This window comes from Equus quagga, chromosome 11 (genome assembly GCF_021613505.1).
Source record: "Equus quagga isolate Etosha38 chromosome 11, UCLA_HA_Equagga_1.0, whole genome shotgun sequence".
In the NCBI taxonomy this organism is placed as follows: Eukaryota; Metazoa; Chordata; class Mammalia; order Perissodactyla; family Equidae; genus Equus; species Equus quagga.
Genome location: NC_060277.1, coordinates 96,716,512 through 96,735,803, shown reverse-complemented (window position 1 = coordinate 96,735,803; position 19,292 = coordinate 96,716,512). Strand labels below are relative to the sequence as shown.

At 44.9% G+C, this 19,292-nt stretch overlaps 1 protein-coding gene across 2 annotated transcripts in view; it reads right to left on the bottom strand.

Annotated features, from left to right (window-relative positions):
• Positions 1-1,631: 1,631 nt before the first annotated feature.
• DHX8 (DEAH-box helicase 8) overlaps positions 1,632-19,292 on the bottom strand; it is a 29,588-nt gene continuing 11,927 nt past the window's right edge. For both annotated transcript variants that reach the window (XM_046675561.1, XM_046675562.1), the window contains 13 exons: positions 18,983-19,130; positions 17,749-17,930; positions 15,725-15,919; positions 14,992-15,177; positions 14,663-14,873; positions 14,124-14,305; positions 11,865-12,005; positions 8,057-8,212; positions 5,103-5,240; positions 4,478-4,606; positions 4,102-4,298; positions 3,462-3,641; positions 1,632-2,729 (listed from right to left, as the gene is read on the bottom strand). In XM_046675561.1, the coding sequence (XP_046531517.1) occupies positions 2,510-2,729; positions 3,462-3,641; positions 4,102-4,298; positions 4,478-4,606; positions 5,103-5,240; positions 8,057-8,212; positions 11,865-12,005; positions 14,124-14,305; positions 14,663-14,873; positions 14,992-15,177; positions 15,725-15,919; positions 17,749-17,930; positions 18,983-19,130 (2,265 nt within the window). In that variant the 3' untranslated portion in view covers positions 1,632-2,509. The remainder of the gene's footprint in view (positions 2,730-3,461; positions 3,642-4,101; positions 4,299-4,477; positions 4,607-5,102; positions 5,241-8,056; positions 8,213-11,864; positions 12,006-14,123; positions 14,306-14,662; positions 14,874-14,991; positions 15,178-15,724; positions 15,920-17,748; positions 17,931-18,982; positions 19,131-19,292) is intronic.

Genomic DNA, 19,292 nt, shown 5'->3' with positions numbered 1-19,292 from the left:
AAAAGTTGAGTGGAAACCCCGAGGGCCTGAGTACAAGCACACGAGAAAGCAGCCTTCTGGAAGAGGTCTCCACAGGCTGAGACGTGACCTTTGCCCTCTGAAAGCCACTCCTCACAGCTCTTTGTTCAAATCCTTAAACTTGGAGGGGCACTGCTCCCAGGAGAGAGCTACAGCAACCGCCAGAGCAAATTCTTTGGGCTGAAGGAGAAACAGCCCAAACCAAATAAACTCCAAACTGCATTAAGGTGGACCCTGGACCCAGGAGCCTGACCCAGCAGTAGAGCCTCCGCACGCCCCATGGGGATGGTTCCCCACACAAACAAGCACAGATCCAGCACATGGGCAGGGGCAGGAAACTCCCGAGCCAGGCTCCCAAAGAGGTAGGGTGAACAGTATACTTTAAGGGCCGAGAAGATTCCAGCTCCCTGCACGGGAGCCACATCCTCTCCTGAGCTGTCACTCAATCTCAGGAAATATTGGTTCAAGGAAGAGAAACAAGGGCCCCATTGTGTGGGAGCAGCAGGCCGGCCTCCTTCCGAATCTGGCTGGGAGCCCCGTTCTCCCTCTGAGCAGGCTCAACGATGCTGCCCACATGCCATTTCCTGATGGACAGTCAGAAGGTTAGACTCCAGCCACGCTGTCATAGCAGAGGTGACCCCAGCTCTCGAGGGAGATGTTCAAGGAACACACAAAGCTGGGGTCTTTTTTGCTCACCTAACCCAGAAGTTGACCAGCCCTGGTGTCAATCACCTTGGCCTGTTAAACATCCTCTTCTCAACCTCAGCTTAAATCCCAAACCTCCCTCCCTGGAGGTAATGATCTCAGCGGTGCCCATGCCGTCAGTGCTGGTCACTCAGCTGGGACAGGCAGGCTGCCAAGCCCAGCGTTTGTTCCTGAACTGGAGAGACCTGGGCTGGAATTAGGATTGGGGAGCTGGGCGCCAAGCCCGCTTTCCTTTGGGTTCCTCTGTCGGCCCCTGCACTGTCTCTCCCCAGGAGACCTTAGAGGTTAGCACACAAAGACCCCCCGCCATTAGTTACTGGCCTGGGCTTCCAGCGGTGCCCACTCAGCTCCACGATGGGGCAGGGACCTCAGTGAGCAGACTCCTGGCCTGCACTCCTCTCCACTGGCTTCTCTCTGAATTGTCTTCAGGGTGGTTTGTCTGCTGTCTAATGACAGCCTACCTTCCTTCACATCTGAGAATGGCACACGGTCTCTTAGTATCTGGAAAGTAATTCTATGGTAGTTCTAATATTTGTATCATTTTACTAGAATGGGGATGGGGAGGCAGCGCGGGCCAGAACATACGATGTGCCCCATCCTCCAGGGGCGTCCCCACATCCGGGCCAGAGGTTCCACAGCCTGGTCTGGCAGCATCTGCCTGATGTTCTGCCACATCAAGAGCCTCCTCAGAAACCGTGAGAGGGCAGTAGGAGGTGACCAGTCCCCAACCGAAGGCTAGGGGAAAACCTAAGCATGAGGCCCGGAGCACAGATGCTGGGCAGCACAAACCAGCTCCGAGAGGTGTCAGGTTGGTTTTCGGTTTGGGGTGGGGGAGGAGAGACTTTGACCATAAAAATCCTTTGTTAAAAGCCCATCAAGAACCTTAGGGGAAACAAATAAAAACAAAGTAAAAGCTGTGTCGTTATTTGCATGTTTCAAAAGGAAATAGGACACGTTGCTCATTGTGAGTGTGGTAGGCGGGAGAGGGAGCCAGGGAGAGCCTTCTGTATTCAGTATGTGGCATCTGTAACCACTCAGGCACCCAGACTGGAGCGCCTGTGCCGTGGATGTGGTTACTCACGGGGTGATCCGCCACAGAGCCAGGCTAGCACGGGTGTTGAGAGATAAGGCTGGAGGTCTGGGCTGTGCGTCACTTCCCAGCCCCGAGAGGCCCCGGGCTCTGGTTTCAGGGGACTCTCCACCATGTGCACCGAAGCCACAGATACTAAACCTCCTCACCCTGAGTCCAGGCCAATATCCTAACCTTTCAGCTAAAAGAAGCAGCCACGGAAAACCATTTTTGTTTCCTTAAGAAAATAAATATTTCCTGGAGGTTAAGTGAAAGTACAGGGGCTGGACAGGGGCAGGAAGTGGAGTCAACACTGTCAATGAGCTTCGAGGCTCCCTCCTCCAGAGACAACCAGCTGGAGCATCAAGGCCCTCACCAGGTAGGCGTCAGACGCTTGCGACTCCCCTTTCCCATCCTAGGGCGGCATGAGTTGGCTCTTTTTTGGAGATGACGCAGTGTGCACTGTGCTGGCTGGGAGCCCGAGCCGGCCCGGTGACTTGGAGTGGTGTGGACTGGAGGTTCTGGGTCAAACCAGGCCTAAATCCCTGTTTCTATTTTACCACCAGGGAAGAAATGAGAGTCAAGTTTAGAAAATGCCCAGTTAAGATATTCAGTCACTGGACAGCTGTATCCACAGGACCAGCTCTTCATCAGTAAGAGTGAGTCCAAGCCCTGAGCCACCACTGCAGGAGAGGTGAACAGGCGAGTCTTGCTTTTTCAGCGCCGCCGGAAGGCCCGGGATATTCTCCAGGCGTTGGGCTCCTCATAACGGTTGTACAAGGGTTCAAGGCGCTGCTGCTTTTTCTGCTTGCTTAGCTTGGTCGGGTCGGAGACCTTGAAAAAGGCGGGAGCAAACTCCACGAGCCAGCGGGGGTCGATGGTGGTGACCTCGCGCATGTACTCCTTCGTGGTCAGCACCAGCTCGTGGTACACCACCCTGAGGGGGACAGAGACAGGGCTCAAGCCTCGGGTACAGGCTCCACTCCAGTCACCCTGGGCCCTGGCAGGCCTCAGGTCAGCTTGCATTTTACCCTCTTCTCTCTCCTGCCTGACCCTCAGGCAATGACAGTCTGTTTACGACAGCCAAACCCCAGGACTGAGGAGCCTGCACACCTCTAACCACAAGAAAGCTGTCAGGATAATGTATTCCAGTCCTGGCTCTGGCTCTAACTAGTTAAGTGACATGGAGCCAATCACATCCCTTCTCTGGGCCTCAGTTTCCTGCTCTGTGAAATGGGAGGGTGGTTTTTCAGGCTGTCTCCACAGAACTCTAGGGCCCTGAAAAGGAGCCTCAGGGGTTGGCACGAGGGGATGGAGGCAGCCAAGGCTCTACATCTCCAACCCTTCTTCTACCATGGTGCCACAGCGCTTTTAAATCGGTTTTATATTAGGGTGAGTAAGATCTCAGTTTTTTAAAAACACTACTTGAAAAAAAATTTTTTAAACCACCCCATAGATGATCTCTAACATCTTTCTTAGCTCTCACCCCTATAATTTTATTTCTCTCAAAAGGACCTGATATTATGCCAAATTCAGGCTTCTGCTGCTCTAGAAACGTAAGCAACGTTAGAATAAGAAGTGCTATGCGGGGGGTGAAGACACAAAGTGCCAGTAGATTTACAGGTTCTCTCTTCCCAGAAGCCCCCAGACCCAGGGCCTGCCCACCTACCATTCCGGCTGCCTGTTGAAGAGCGCGCTGGAAGGATGGATGTAGACCACCTGCTGGTCTATCAGTGTCCGGTAGCCCTCCTGCGGGTCTTTCTTGGCAGCATTTCGGAAGAATCCACTGCAGATGGCCTTCTGCACTCGGACTGTGGACTTTCCACAGGAGACCACATCCAGCTTGTGTCTATCAGGAGAAGAAATCAAGAGAGGACAAAGATGTGAGACTACTCTGCTTTCAGAGGTTCGATCTTCCAGAATGATAGCACCCAAAACCCCCATTTTGGGTCCCCAGAGGGGCCCCAGGACCCTCCTTCGAGTCCTAAGTGTTCTACAGGGGCAGCTCTACAGAGTGGGCAAGACGGACGCAGTGAGAGCCAGGGACTTAATTCAACTCAACTAATAATGTTCCAGACAATTGTAAACAAAGCATTTTTCAACAACAAATAAATCATCCTCCTCTTAGGAACTTTCTGGAATGATTCCCAGCAGCACACTTGCCTGGGGAAGAGTATAACAAAGATGGAAAAGCTGGAGGAAAAGGGTTATGTGAGGAGCCTTTAGCTTCCCAGGTACATACAGAGACGAAGAGACGTGACAGTCAAGGAGGTTCAACTCAAACATGGGGAAAAGTCACCAGCTGTTACCTGTCCATTATGCCTAACATCTGCTTGCGAATGTCCTGGGCCCGGCGCAGGGAACGAGCCTGGATAAAGTTCTCATAGCACCATGGGTTGGAGAACTTGTTGTTCTTCCAGGAATTGTACACGGCCAGCAGGGTGAGGTGGTCCCCTTCGGTCTGGTGGAATTTGGCCTTCTTCTGATCTGCAAGGGCTTGTTTATCCTGCCAAGCGGTGGGACAGAGGATCATTTTCCGCCCAACAGCTACTAAGTGAACATCCAGCAGTTCCAGGGAGCCCTACATGGCCCTGTCAAGCGTCCACATTAAGCACTGCAGGGCCATAGGCTGATTTCACCCAACTTCACCGCACCCCTATCTGAACGTGGGTCTGAACTCCTTACCTTGGGCCTGTAGAAGACATTCTGCACAGACAGCATGGACACGATGGTCAGCATTTCCTCACTGCAGCCCAGATGCACAGACATGATCAGCATCTTGCACAGCATTGGCTCCAGGGGGAATTCTGCCATCTAGAGGGAGAAGAAGAAACTACAATTGCTTCCCTGGGGAAGACCCATCTGGACTTGCCAGTGTGAGACACTGGTGAGAGCAGGCAACAGACCACAGGAGGTTTACCCAAGCATGACGACGTGGGATGCCTGGCTCTATCAGAAGAATGCTGTTGTTTTTTATTTCCCAAATAAATCTCAACACAATGTATGCAACCAAGAACATAACTACTGTTGGGATAGGTGGGAATTCTGCAGATATCTTTTAAAATTAAGGCTAGACTGAATAATAAATGCTGAGGTAAAATGACAGTGGACAGAACTCTTTTTTCTATAAAAAGAAACTGTTTTAAGTGATAGTGGAAAATCCAGGTTAAAAACAGGCATCTAGAATTCAACTCAAAGCCTCTCGAGAGCCTCAGAGCTTGATTTTGCAATCAAGAGAACACAGAACAGAGTATGGAAGACTAGCCGGGGCAGCATCTCAAAAGCATTGGAAGTTAAGCCCATCCCCTACCCTGCGGCCCAGGCGAGTAAGCAGGCCCTCGTCGTCCAGGGCCCCCAGCGTGTACAGCTGCTCCATGGCTGTGATCAAGGTTTCCATTGGTGGGGCATCCATGAAGTCAAAGGACAGCAGGTCATTGATGCCCATGGCCTACAACAGAAAGGAAGACAGTATGTGATGGAAGGGCCAGCCTCACCAGTGTTAACATAGAGACTCCTTGTCAGTTTCTGGTTTTTTTTTTACTGGGAAAGATTCACCCCGAGCTAACATCTGTTGCCAATCTTCCTCTTTTTTTCCACCCCAAACGCCCAGTACACAGTTGTATATTCTAGTTTAAGTCCTTCTGGCTCTTCCATGTGAGCTGCCACCACAGCATGGCCACTGACAGATGAGTGGTGTGGTTTCACACCCAGGAACGGAACCTGGGCCGCTGAAGTGGAGCATGCCATCAGGACTGGTTCTATTTGTGACTTTGTCTCTTGTTTCCTCAACTGCAATTAGGAAGCGACAAGAAAGATTACCAGTAACCTCCAGGGCTGGACCACACAAAACTCAGACTAGTAGAAAGCATATACTTTCTCAGGAAACTTTCAAAGACACTCCCTCAAAATGACAGTACAGGGGCCAGCCCCATGGCTGAGTAGTTAAGTTCATGCACTCCACTTTGGCAGCCCAGGGTTTCACCAGTTCGGATCCTAGGCATGTACCTAGCACACTCATCAAGCCATGCTGAGGTGGCGTCCCACATGCCACAACTAGGAAGACCCACAACTAAAATATACAAATATGTACTGGGGGACTTTGGAGAGAAGAAGGGAAAAAAAAAACAACAGTGCATACAACGCAACAAAAAGACAATTAAAAAATGGGCAAAGAACTTGAGTAGACATTTCTCCAAAAAAAGATATAAAAATGTTCAAGAAGCACATGAAAAGATACTTAACACAGCTATCCTAATAACTAGTAATTAGGGAAATGCAAATCAAAACCACCATGAGATACCACTTCATACCGACTACGATAACTATAATAAAAAAAAAGGAACTAAGTGTTGGCAAGGATATGGAGAAATAGGAATCCTCATACACTGCCGGTGGGAATGTAAAATGGTGCAGCCACGGTGGAGAGCAATTTGGTGACTCCTCAGTAAGTTAGACAGAGAGTCACCACATGACCTAACAGTTCCACCTCTAGATATATCCCCCAGAAAGGGCAAGCAGGGACTGACTACTTGTGCACTAACGTTCACAGCAGCAGTATTCACAAGAGCCAACAGGGAGAAACCACCCAAACGTCCATTGACAGCTGAGTGGATAAACGAAACATGGTATATACATCTAAGAGAATATTATTCAGCCTTAAAAAGGAATGAAATTCTAGCACATGCTACAACATGATGAACCTTGAAACATTATGCTAAGTAAAATAAGCCAGATACAAAAGGACAAATACTGTATGATTCCACTTACATGAAGTACCTAGAATAGGCAAATTCACAGAGAAAAGAAAGGAGAATAATGGTCACCAAGGGCCAGAGGGAGGGGAGAAGGGCCAGTTAGTTTAATGGGTGCAGAGTTTCTGTTTGGGATGATGAAAAAGTTCTGGAAATGGATAGCGGTGATGGCTACACAACATTGTGAACGTACTTAACGCCACTGAATTGTACATTTTAAAAAGGTTACAGGTAATGTGTATTTTACCATAATTTACAAAAAGGATAATACACCAGCTTGTCCTATCTCTTACATGCATAATTTCCACTGTGCGTCCAGGAGGTGCCTCATACCGTGTTAGGTGGTAGGGACATGAAGGTGACTAAGATACGGGCCCTGCTCTCAAGAAGTCCACAAAGGTGAGACACATGGACACAAAACCACAAAACTCACTGCAATCTGGATCCCTGGCACAGAGTAGGCGTTCAACACATTTGTTAGCTAATTTGACGAAGAAACGAATGTTGTACTATCCAAGTGTGTATAAAAGACAATGTGGCAGAACGTAAGCTTTCTGTCTCTTTCCCATAAAGTGACCGTGACCATAAACACAGCAGGTGTTCAACAAATGCTTATGGTATGAATAATAACTACCAGGAATTATGTTAGCAATCAATAAGCAGTGTGCCAAGTGCCTTTACCTGCATTCTCTCATTTATCTTCAAAGAGATGTGATTAACACCCCCGCTTTTGAGAGAAGAATACAGAGTAAAGGGCTGAGCAGATAAATTTGCCAAGGACACACAGCTTGGAGCAGAAGTGTGAGCCACAGATGCCTCTCAGTCTTCACTCCGGAGACTGGAGCAGGGTTTTTGTGAAGCTCTGTTTTAGCTTCTCTTACAGTGAATGAATAATAAATTACCACAGAGCACTCTGTACTAGTAAAGTGCCAGGGCTCCAGGGTAGCATCAGTGTCAGGGGGCGGGGATGTCATCATCTGGGAAATTACTCATGCAGCTCCCCTGCCAAAAGAGGATGAAGGTCCTCACTGGGGACTGAGAGAGGAAGAGCAATGATTCAGAATGAAAACCAAGCCCCCAGGGGGCCAGTCGGAAACCTGTACTGATGGCTCCCTTGCAAAGTTTTTGGATTGGGAGTTTTGCTTCCGTTCTAAAAGAACAGAATGGGATCTGAAAGCTAAAGGGTTGACGGAAGTGTATTTGTCCACAGTGTGGCAGTGATTAGATTTTTCTAATATCCTTTCAGAAAATGCTCCTAACTAAAATTCTTCATAACCAAATATCCTGCTGGTTATTATAGTAAGAAAAAAATGTGTGTTCACAGCAGACATGCCAACTTAGCCCCAGACCCGCGGTGGAGAAGCTGTTATCACAGCCATTTGCATTTCATTCAAAGGGACTGGCTCCAGGTTACTAAAGTATTTAACAAGGTTCATAAAACTGAGATGCATTTACTAAGGCCATATGATTGGACCGTTCCACCAACCCATTCTAACATGACAGTGATTGCTACCTTGAGCGAGAGCACAGTGCTGGCTAAGTTGGTTCTCTGGATTTCCGGCACATTGGTGGTCAGCATTTCATCTCGGTAGGCACGTTCTGTGTACAGCCGGTAACACTTCCCCGGGCCTGTTCTCCCAGCTCTGCCAGCTCGTTGCTTTGCCTGAGCCTAGAGGATGGGCACATAAAAGTAACATTATCTGTCAAATATTGCTTAACAGCTTTACCCAGGAAATCTGTTAAAAGGGGGCACTCAGCAACTGGCAAATCTTAAATGGGGTCTATTTCACTTCCTTAAGGATCATTTCCAATACTACCAATGCTCTTACCATCCTCCAACACTCAGCATTCAGGAAAGTTTGCACAAATGAGGCAAATACAAGCAAGGTGAATAGAAGAAATATTGTAAAGGTCACAGAACTATACCTTCAAAATAGTGTGGCACAACATAAAAGAGAAAACATAAAACAAGATGGCAAAACACTCCATAGTTATGGCCAAAAATGTAAGTGAACTAAATAAATGTCTGATTAACATTATACCAGTGACGACTCTGCAGCCATTTTAAAAATAGGTTTGGGGCCGGCTCCGTGGCTGAGTGGTTAAGTTCACGTGCTCCGCTTCAGCGGCCCAGGGTTTCGCCGGTTTGGATCCTGGGCACGGACATGGCACCGCTCAATGGGCCACGCTGAGGCGGCATCTCACATGCCACAACTAGAAGGACCCGCAACTAATATATACAACTATGTACTGGGGGGATTTGGGGAAAAAAAGCAATTTAAAAAAAAAAGGTTTGAGACACTCAATGACAGAAGGAAATGTTCACTCACAGAGGTGAAAAAGCAAGTTATAAAACAATAGAATACTAATTTAGTAAAAAAAAAATCTTTATGCATATACACAAACTACCAGAAAGAAAAAAGCCAGGGAAAAATACTCTAAAAATGTTAACTGTGGCTAACTCTGAGGGTAGGTTTGCAGAGAAATTTTATTTCTTTACTTTATCAAATACCCAATATTGAACATTGTATTACCTTAATAATCAGGAAAATTAAATACTTAAAAAGTATACAAAACTGCATACTTTCTAGCTACTAGAATTGCAACCAGGAAGGAAACAAACATGAAAAAAGACAGGCAAGATGTCATCAAAGTGATGACAGTGGTGGTGGTAGGATTATGGGTAATTTAATTTTTTTCCTCCTATTTCCCAAAAATAACATAATATTTATTCTGTACTTAGGACAGAGGGGCACTGATTTTTGAAATTAAAAAAATATGTAGTTTAGACATAGGCTTCTGGGAAACAGTGATTAGCAATCCAAAGAGGGCTATTTTCTGACAAAACCATCTATCTTACAAATAGTATCAGGATTTATAAATTCCTGTGCCAGCTCCAAACCAAAGGACGGAGTACGAAAGGTCACTAACCACACAGAAGCAGACATCAACCACACACTGTGGCAGATTCCACAGCATTCTACAGAGGTCTCTCTTCAAATCGGAGACAGGAAGCCTAACTCATTTCTTGATTACTGAGTTGCATGTACTACCCCGAGAGGAGGTACAGAGCACATACACTGGGGCCAGACTGCCCAGGTTCAAATCCTGGCTCCACTAGTTGTGAGACCTTAGGCAAGTCACTTAACCCCTCTGTGCCTCAGTCTCATCTGTGAAATGAGGATAACAATACTACCTACTATAAAGGATCAATGCGAGAACGTAACGAGTTTGTGTATTTGCAGGTACCCAGGACAGCGTCTGGCACTTAGTAAGTACCCTGCCAAGTGTTAGCTATTATTACTTAAGTTTCAAATGAAAATGATTTTCATAGAAACAATTTTCTATATGGCTTCTTATGGTTTTCATAGAAAATGAAATAATACGTCTCTTGTAAAATTCTAAGACAATATATAAAAGTGTAAAGAAAAAATGTCCTTGGCCCATCAGCACAGTAACCAGCAGTATCATAGAGAGATAATCTTGGCTGACATTTTGACCACAGGCTTTCAGCTTCAGGCACACTCACACACATCATGCACATGCACACACCATTTGTTTTTAAACAAAAATTAGATTATATTATTCACGCTATGTAGAAGTTTTTTTCAAATAATATACCAGTTATACACTTACATCATTAAATATAGATAAGCACCACCATGTTACTGGCACGTAAAATTCTATGCATGGATATACCGTATTTTATTAAACTACTTCCCTTTTGGAGTGTATTTAGAATTTTTCCAGGTTTCCTCTAATACAAACAATGCTTCAGTGAACATTCTCTTCTATTACCTTTGGATATGTGTTCAATCAATTCTAACTTTCAGATATAGTTCTAGAAGTGGGATTGTTAGGTTAAAGAAATGAACTTTTATTTTGTTAGCTTTTTTTTGTTTTCAAGTGTACATCAATTTCTGCATAGTTTACACACGTTCCCCACCCAGAGACTAGTTACCATCCGTCACCACACTCATGTGCCTAATCGCCCCTTTCACCCTCCTCCCTCCCTGCTTCCCCATGGTAACCACCAATCCAATCTCTGTCTCTATGTGATTATTTGTTGTTGTTTTTACCTTCTATTTATGAGCAAGATCATATGGTATTTGACTTTCTCCCTCTGACTTATTTCGCTTGGCATAATACCCACAAGGCCCATCCATGTTGTCACAAATGGCCAGATCTCATCATTTTTTATGGCTGAGTAGTATTTCATTGTGTATATATACCACATCTTCCTTATCCATGTGTCCCTTGATGGACACCTAGGTTGCTTCCAAGTCTTGGCTATTGTGAATAATGCTGTGATGAACTCAGGGGTGCATGTATCTTTACACATTCGTGTTTTTATGTTCTTTGGATAAAACCCAACGGTGGAATAGCTAGACCATAAGGTAGGTCTACTCTTAACTTTTTGAGTAATCTCCATAGTTTTTCATAGTGGCTGCATCAGTTTGCACTCCCACCAGCAGAGTACAAGAGTTCCCTTTTCTCCACATCCTCTCCAATACTTATTTCCTGTCTTGTTAATTACAGCCATTCTGACCGGAGTGAGGAGCTATCTCCCTGTAGTTTTGATTTGCATTTCCCTGAGAGTTAGTGATTTGAACATTTTTTCATGTGCCTATTGGCCATCTGTAAATCTCCTTTGGAGAAATGTCTGCTCAGGTTTTGTGCCCATTTTTTAAATGGGTTGTTGGTTTTTTTGTTCTTGAGATGTATGAGTTCTTTACACATTTTGGATATAAACCCTTTATCAGATATGTGGTTTGCAAATATATTCTCCTAGTTGTTAGGTTATCTTTTGGTTTTAACGATGGTTTCCATTGTGTGCAGAAGCTTTTTAGTTTGATATAGTCCCATTTGTTTATTTTTTCTACTGTTTCCCTTGCCCGGTCAGACTGAAATTTTAAATTTTGCACACACTGTGGCCAAACTGCCTTCAAAAAGGATGATCAGGTTATTCATTTTTTAATATAATTTAAGCAGAAAATTATTCCATAATTATCTTATAAATTATTACTAGATATTTGTGGCTAAGTACAGTCCTTTAAAAATATGTTCTTATGACTTGAATTAGATCATCTAGGGTGCTAAAATTCAAACTTTTTTTTTAAGTTTTATGAGGTTATTTAATGTTAAACACTACTCTCAAAATTAAGGACAAACAACACAAAAATCTCCCTTATCTCATGAAAGCACCAAGTATCTTAAAAATCCATCTTTGAAAACAATAAAGTTCAAAATACAAAACCATAAAAATTTCAGAAACCCCTAACCAGGATTTTCAGGAAAGCTGTTGGTAGAAGCCACCATACCTGAGAAATAGGGGTCACCACGAGCTGGTCAATCCCTGTCTTGGAATTATACACTTTCTGCTTCACGAATCCAGGGTCCACCACATAGTAAATGCCGTCAATAGTCAGCGATGTCTCAGCAATGTTGGTGGCAATCACGACCTGCAGGTGAGAAAGACACAGCTGGACTGAGCTGCCCAGGCTCAGCTCCCAGCTGTGCAACGGGACTTCTGAACTCAGGTATCTTCCAAACGAGTGTGCAGGTATCTCCCTCCCTAGACAGTTAGAGAGCACTTAATCTCATTCTGGCCTCAAATGTGTGGAAGGGGAGGTGCCTTCATCTTAAAGGTTAGGTTTGGGAGGGGGTGGTACCTAAACAGAGAAGTGGAATAGGAAAAAGCGAAGGCCAATCAAACCCAATGTCATTTGGCGCAAATAGCCACATATCTCATTCTCTAGATCCAATGTTGATTACTACAATTTTAATTTTCCAGCATGCTGGGAAAGCAGAGATTTCCTGGCATCACATATGCCGGTGCAAAATGAGATTCTTCTTCCCCCACAGGGACATCTGGACTACAAAATGGGCTGTTTGCGTAGGTGGAATAAGACGGAGATTTTTTTTTTTTTCTGATCATAAAATGAACCACGAGGCAGCAGAGGAATTTTCGTGGTTTGTGTGTATGCAGTGGTATATGTGGTCTAGAAGATTATTGGTCTCAGTTTGGCACTGCCACTGTTCTCCCACCCAGAGGCTCAGCTAATAAAATACAATTGCTTGGAAAAATCATTGCTAGGAGACACCAGAACATCTCGCATCATGCCAGCATCTTACTGGCCCTGGAAGGCTTCTATGTGCCACAGAGCTGCAGAAGCCCTGCTTAGAAAGCAGTCCAATTATCAGGAGCAGAACAGAGGAGGAATCACCATCTTTCCCCCAATGCCTGCTTCTCCTCCATGTTTCCCTCCTCAGCGCCATCTCCCATCCAGCTGCCCAAGCCAGAAACCTGGGAGTCATTCCTGACTTCTCCCCTCCACCTCTGGGCACCCACTATGTCTTGTCCGTTCTAACTCTTTAATGTTATTCAAATTCATCTGTCTTCCACTCCTAAGTATATACTCTAAAGAAATAAAAACATGTCCACATTAAAACTTGTAAACAAATATCCATAGCAGCATTATTCATAAGAGTTAAAATGCAGAAACAACCCAAATGTCCATCAACGGATGAATGGATAAACAAAATGTGGTACATCCACGTTTTGGATATAGAATGATATTCTACAATAGAATATTATTCAGCAATAAAAAGAAATAAAGTATTTATACATGCTACAACATGGATGAACCTTGAAAACATGCTAAGTGAAAGAAGCTCGTCACCTAGGACCACATATGATATGATTCTATTTATATGAAATGTCCAGATTAGGCAAAGTCATAGAGATAGAAAGTCGATTAGTGGTTTCCAGGGGCCGAGCAGAGGGGTGAATGGGAGGGTGACTGCTAAACGGTACAGTTTTTTTGGAGGGTAATGAAATCGTTCTAAAATTAATTGTGGTGTTTAATGGATTAATCACCATTAATCATGATAATTAATGGTTGCACAATTCTGTGAATATACTAAACAACCAATGAACTATACACTTTAAAAGGGTGGATTATATGGTATCTACATTATATCTTAATAAAGGTGTTATTTTAAAAAATTCACCTGTCTCCCTTCCCATTGTCTCATACACATACTCAGAAACTCAGTTCCAGCTACTATAACTGCGCAGCTCGCTGAACCGGCCACACTCTCCTGCCTGTAGGCTACCACAGGCTGTCCCGCCTACTCAGAACACGTGCCCTCCTGCCCTACTCGCCTAGATGAACTTCCATGTGTTCCTGAGGACTACCTCAGATCCTTGCTTTCTTTAGGCGTCCTGGGTTGGGTGTCCTCCTCCCGGGGATCCAGAGCACCAGCAGCACTCTCACACTACATGTTAACGGCCTGTCTGCCAGTGGATGCCCCACAGCAGGTGGAGGCCTGTCCTCAGACCGCAGCCCTGGCATCAACCCCAAAGGATATGCTCAAAATATATTTGTCGAACGGCGGAAAGGAGAGGAAGAGGAGCAGGGTCACATACAGGACCCTCATTCGTTAAACTGGTTGGACTATTCTCTAAAACATAATCAACAAGACGTGCATGCACCTTAAGCAAACCCCATTAGGGCCCGCTGCATCCACAACATGGTTTCAGAACACAAGGGAGCTTCATTTCTGCCCAGTGTTACCTTTCTGCTGCCAGGTGGGGCTGGGTCAAAGATTCGGGTCTGCATCTCACTGGGAAGAGCAGAGTACACTGGGAGGATAATCAGCTCAGGAACATCAGGTCCCAGGGATTTCATTCTTTCATACAAGATCTCACAAGCAGTATCGATCTCTTCCTGCCCAGTCAGGAAGACCAGGATATCACCTGAGAAGAGAAGAGGAGCATTAATTTACTTTCTGTGTGTGTTCTATACAAAGGCCACGGTGACATTAACCAAACTCCAAATGACAGAAAACACACTCAAATTCTGACCTCCAATAAATCAAGAGGTTTTCATCTGTCCATGTTTATTGTTTTAAAAAATGTTTGTTTTATTTATTTGTAATTCATGCCTATGTTTAAAAGAGGCATTTAAACGCACACATCAGTTTACATTTTTACCACCATTTCAATCATGCAAACTTGAGACTTATAAAAAGATCAACATTTAAATGGCATTTTTAAGAAGAGGAACAAAAAAGAAACCAACGTTAGGACTTCCGGCCTAAGAGGGAAAAATACCTGGCGGTTCTGTTAAATGGATCTGCATGACCGTGATCAAGCTGGCGTCCAGATAGTCTGTCTCAGGCTCCTTTGTGTACAAGATTTCCACCGGATATGTTCGACCTGGGATGGTGAAGATGGGAGCCTCGTAGAAGTACTGAGAAAACTTCACTGCATCCAAGGTGGCTGAGGTGACAATCAGCTTCATGTCCTGCCGTTTCTGAACGGTCTAAAGGGAAATGTGACGTGGCTTACTAAAGGACTACCCAAGCGGCACAAGGACTCAAAGCCAAATCTCCGCATTCAGTTCCCAACAGGCGAAGGGTCACCAAAGAATACCTAGGTACCTTTTTCAACAACCCAAAGAGCACGTCAGTGTGAATTGTTCTCTCATGCGCCTCATCCAACATGATGATCGCGTACTGAGTGAGATCGGGGTCAATCAGGCACTCTCGGAGCAACATCCCATCTGTCATGTACTTGATGACTGTTTCCGGGCTGGTGCAGTCCTCAAATCGAATGGTGTAGCCCACCTAAAGCAGAAAAGAAGCTGAAAACCTCAGACACAAACTTCTCCTTTTTGCCATTAACCAGGCAAGATTTCTGCCCAGATTGGTATCCATAATCTTAATAGCTAAGAATTTTGAGCAGGGGCCTGGCCCTGTGGCCTAGCGGTTAAGTTCAGCGTGCTCCACTTCAGTCGGTGGCTGGGGTTCAGTTCCCGAGCGTGCATCTACACCACTCATCAGCGGCCATGCTGTGGTGGAGACCCACATACAAAAGAGGAAGATTGGCACAGAGCAAATCTCCCGCAAGCAAAAATAGGAAGATTGGCAACAGATGTTAGCTTAGGATGAATCTTCCTCAGCAAAAAAAAAAAGAATATGACCAAAGGTACAGTAATTTCCTCACAGTAAAATCTGCCTTAGACTTGATCCTGAACAGATCAATGATGACAAGAACCCTCTCTTCCTCAAGAGAAACTTGAAAAAAGGTATTATCATACCCATTTTATAGATAGAGATCTGGGCCTTTACACTTTCTTCAGACATTTCCAGAACAGCTTCACTACCCACTTACCTCCTGGCCTAAGCAACAACCAAATTCCTCTGACACTCTCTTGGCCACTGACATGGCTGCCACTCTTCTCGGCTGGGTACATCCGATCTTGCCCCTGGAAGTGTAGCCCGCCTCCGCCAGGTACTGAGTGATCTGCGTTGTCTTCCCAGATCCTGTCTCTCCGATAACAATCAGGATTTGATTGTCATGGACAGCCTGAAAGCAACAGAACATAAATACGCTCATTACAGTTTACCAAATAGTACTCTGGAGTGAAATAATTAATGTTTACGTTCTACAACTAAAGAAGAAAAAGGGGACAAAACAGTATATATGTTAAGATTACAACCAGGGTTTAAATTACTTTTAATCATGCATAGAAAAAAAATTAATGCTGATTTTCCATGGGTGATGCTCTTTCTTTTTTCTTTTAAAGATTTCATTTTTCCTTTTTCTCCCCAAAGCCCCCTGGTACATAGTTGTGTATTTTTAACTGTGGGTCCCCCTAGCTGTGGCGTGTGGGATGCCACCTCAGCAAGGCCTGATGAGCGGTGCCATGTCCACACCCAGGATTTGAACCAGTGAAACCCCGGGCCACCGATGCAGAGCACTCAAACTTAACCACTCGGCCACGGGGCCAGCCCGATGCTCTTTCTTATTTTAAATGCATGTACAACTTAAATTACAAACTTCAAATTTTATGGGTATTCTTTTTTTAATTGACTCATTTATTTTTTTATTTATATTTTTTTGAGGAAGATTAGCCCTGAGCTAACTGCTGCCAATCCTCCTCTTTTGCTGAGGAAGCCTGGCCCTGAGCTAACATCCGTGCCCATCTTCCTCTACTTTATACATGGGATGCCTACCACAGCATGGCTTCCCACGCGGTGCCATGTCCACCCAGGATCCGAACCGGCAAACCCCAGGCCGCCAAAGCGGAACGTGCACACTTAACTGCTGTGCCACCGGGTGGCCCCAATCACTTATTTTTTTAATTTATTAGCTTTGTTAAATTCCTAAAAACATAAAGATGCTGCTAAAAGCACAAACTATCACCCAGATATCCCTGATTTTTCAATATATATATATTTTAAGTATTACATGCACGTGATGAAAGAATTCAACAGTAAATAAAAAAGGTATAGGGGCCGGCCTGATGGCGCAGCTGTTAAGTGAGCACATTCCGCTTCTCAGCCGCCTGGGGTTCACCGGTTCGGATCCCAGGTGTGGACATGGCACCACTTGGCAAACGCCATGCTGTGGTAGGCATCCCACGTATAAAGTAGAGGAAGATGGGTACGGATGTTAGCTCAGGGCCAGTCTTCCTCAGCAAAAAGAGAAGGATTGGCAGTAGTTAGCTCAGGGCTAATCTTCCACAAAAACACAAAAATAAAAAGGTATATAAAGTGTTCCTTTCTACTGCCACTCCCAAATCTCCAGTATCTTATCCCCAAAAGTCATCTTATTTCTATACTGTTTATAACAGCAAAGGATTGCCATCAACCTCTATGTCCATTAATACAGGAGTAATTAAATACGCTAGAGCACATCCACATAACACAGCACTAAAAAAAATAAGGAACAATCTCTGAGCTATATCATTAAGGGGAAAAAGCAAGATGCAGAACAGTGTATATAATATGTTGCCATCTAGAAACACAAACAGTAGCCATAAACATATAATGTCTGTGTGTATACATATACATTTGTACTTCCTTGTATAATGGGATCACTGGCCAAGCAGCCCCATTTTTCTTATTGACGGGAGCCGTTGGTCTGTGCAACACCACACTCTCCCCACTGGAACTGCTCTAGGGTCCCCCAATTCAAACAGATTTACTTCCACATGGGAAAAAATAAACGTGTAGACTGATATATGTATTTTTAAAAAGAACCTGGAAATGTTCTGCTTTTTTCCTATCCCCTTGGAAAAGCCATTTCAAATGTGCACATAGATGTCCAGCTAATTTCCATTAAAACATGTCATCCTTCTTCCAGAAAACATCCCCACTCCCTCACCAGTACATCATAAAGGGGCTTCTGACCTGGACCAGCTGCTCCTTCAGTTTGTAGATGGGCAGGCTCTCTCTCTGCTCAATGATTGACATCTGTGTCTTTTTTCCATAAGAAGCTTTATTGCCCCCAAATGCATGTTTCTTCCACTCGGGAATGTCATTGGGCATCATCCCAATACCCCTCATGTTGGCAGCAATCTGCCTGCCTTCCGCTGTAAAGGAAAACAGGCAGCTTAGTATTATCCTCAGGCTACCTCACTGCCCCCTCCCCAACGTTCAACACATCACATTTCTCCAGTCCATCCCTCCTCTCCGCTACCTCCGTGTTCCAGCCACCATCCTCTCTCCTCTGAACTATCATGTAAGCCTCCTAATTCATCTCATGCGTCTACTCTTGCCGCATCCAACCCAGTCTGCAGGACACCCTCAACAATCCTCTGATCATGCCACTCCCCTGCTTGGAACCTTGCAACATTTCCCAGAGAACTTTAGAACTGAGTCCCAATTCCTAATGCCATCTACAAAGTCCTGGCCTGTCGCACCTCATCCCCTACCATTCGTCCACCACTCTCTGTACTCCAGCCATACAGGCCGTCTTTCCCAGCTCATAGGCCCAGTACAGGCCATTGCTCAGCCTGGAACACACTACCCAAGCCCCATCCCCTTTCATAGACTGTGTCTTATGTATCCTTCGGGTCTCAATTTTCCCAGGGAAGTGACCCACCATAGCCCACGACACCACTTCATAGGGCACTGGTCATGATTTAATTAATTAGTTATTTAGTAAATATTTGATTAATGTCATCTTCCCCACTACATGGTAAGCCTCACAAGAGCAGGAATTATGTCTATTTACCTCATAGCTGTATTCCCAGTTGCCTAATACAAATTAACAAGTACTCGTCTTGACTGTGTCCAGTAGTTAGTTAATATTTACTGCATAAAGAATTATATGAAAAGGGAAGTTTCAAAGCTGTACTATCTTCAGAATAAAAATTTTTAAGTCATTCAGAAGAAAAATTCAGCCAGTTTAATGATTTGACCAGGGTTACTAAAACATCATTGGTTATAAACATTTGTTTCAAAAACAAAACAAACAAAAACATGCTTTAACCGAAGGGAAAAACCAAATCACCAAAGCCATGGCTAACGGCTGTGGGTTTCAGCCAAGGCTAAATGTATGTGCTGGCAATGCCCCCTCCCTGTGTACTCAAAGGCTCAGAATTTTTTTTGAAAAGTCCACACCCGCCTCCCAAGGTCCTACCATCAGGCAGAGGATCAACCCAGTGTTTGTTGAGTCCCATGGGAATAGAATCCATCTCGGCTTCCCGCTGGGCCTGCTTGAGTTCCCGCCTTTCTTTGGCCAAAGCGCTCTGCATCATCGCTGCTTGGGAGAGGGAGCCATCAGGGTTCTAGTGCAACAGAGGACAAAGCAATCTCAGAAGGGGATCTCAGCACGCATTAAACATCCGGGAAATAAAATGTCGACGTTAAGCCACGAATCGAAAAAATGAGACCCACCTGGAAAAAAGTTCTTATCAATGTACAGATTACATGAAAAAAACAGACAAATT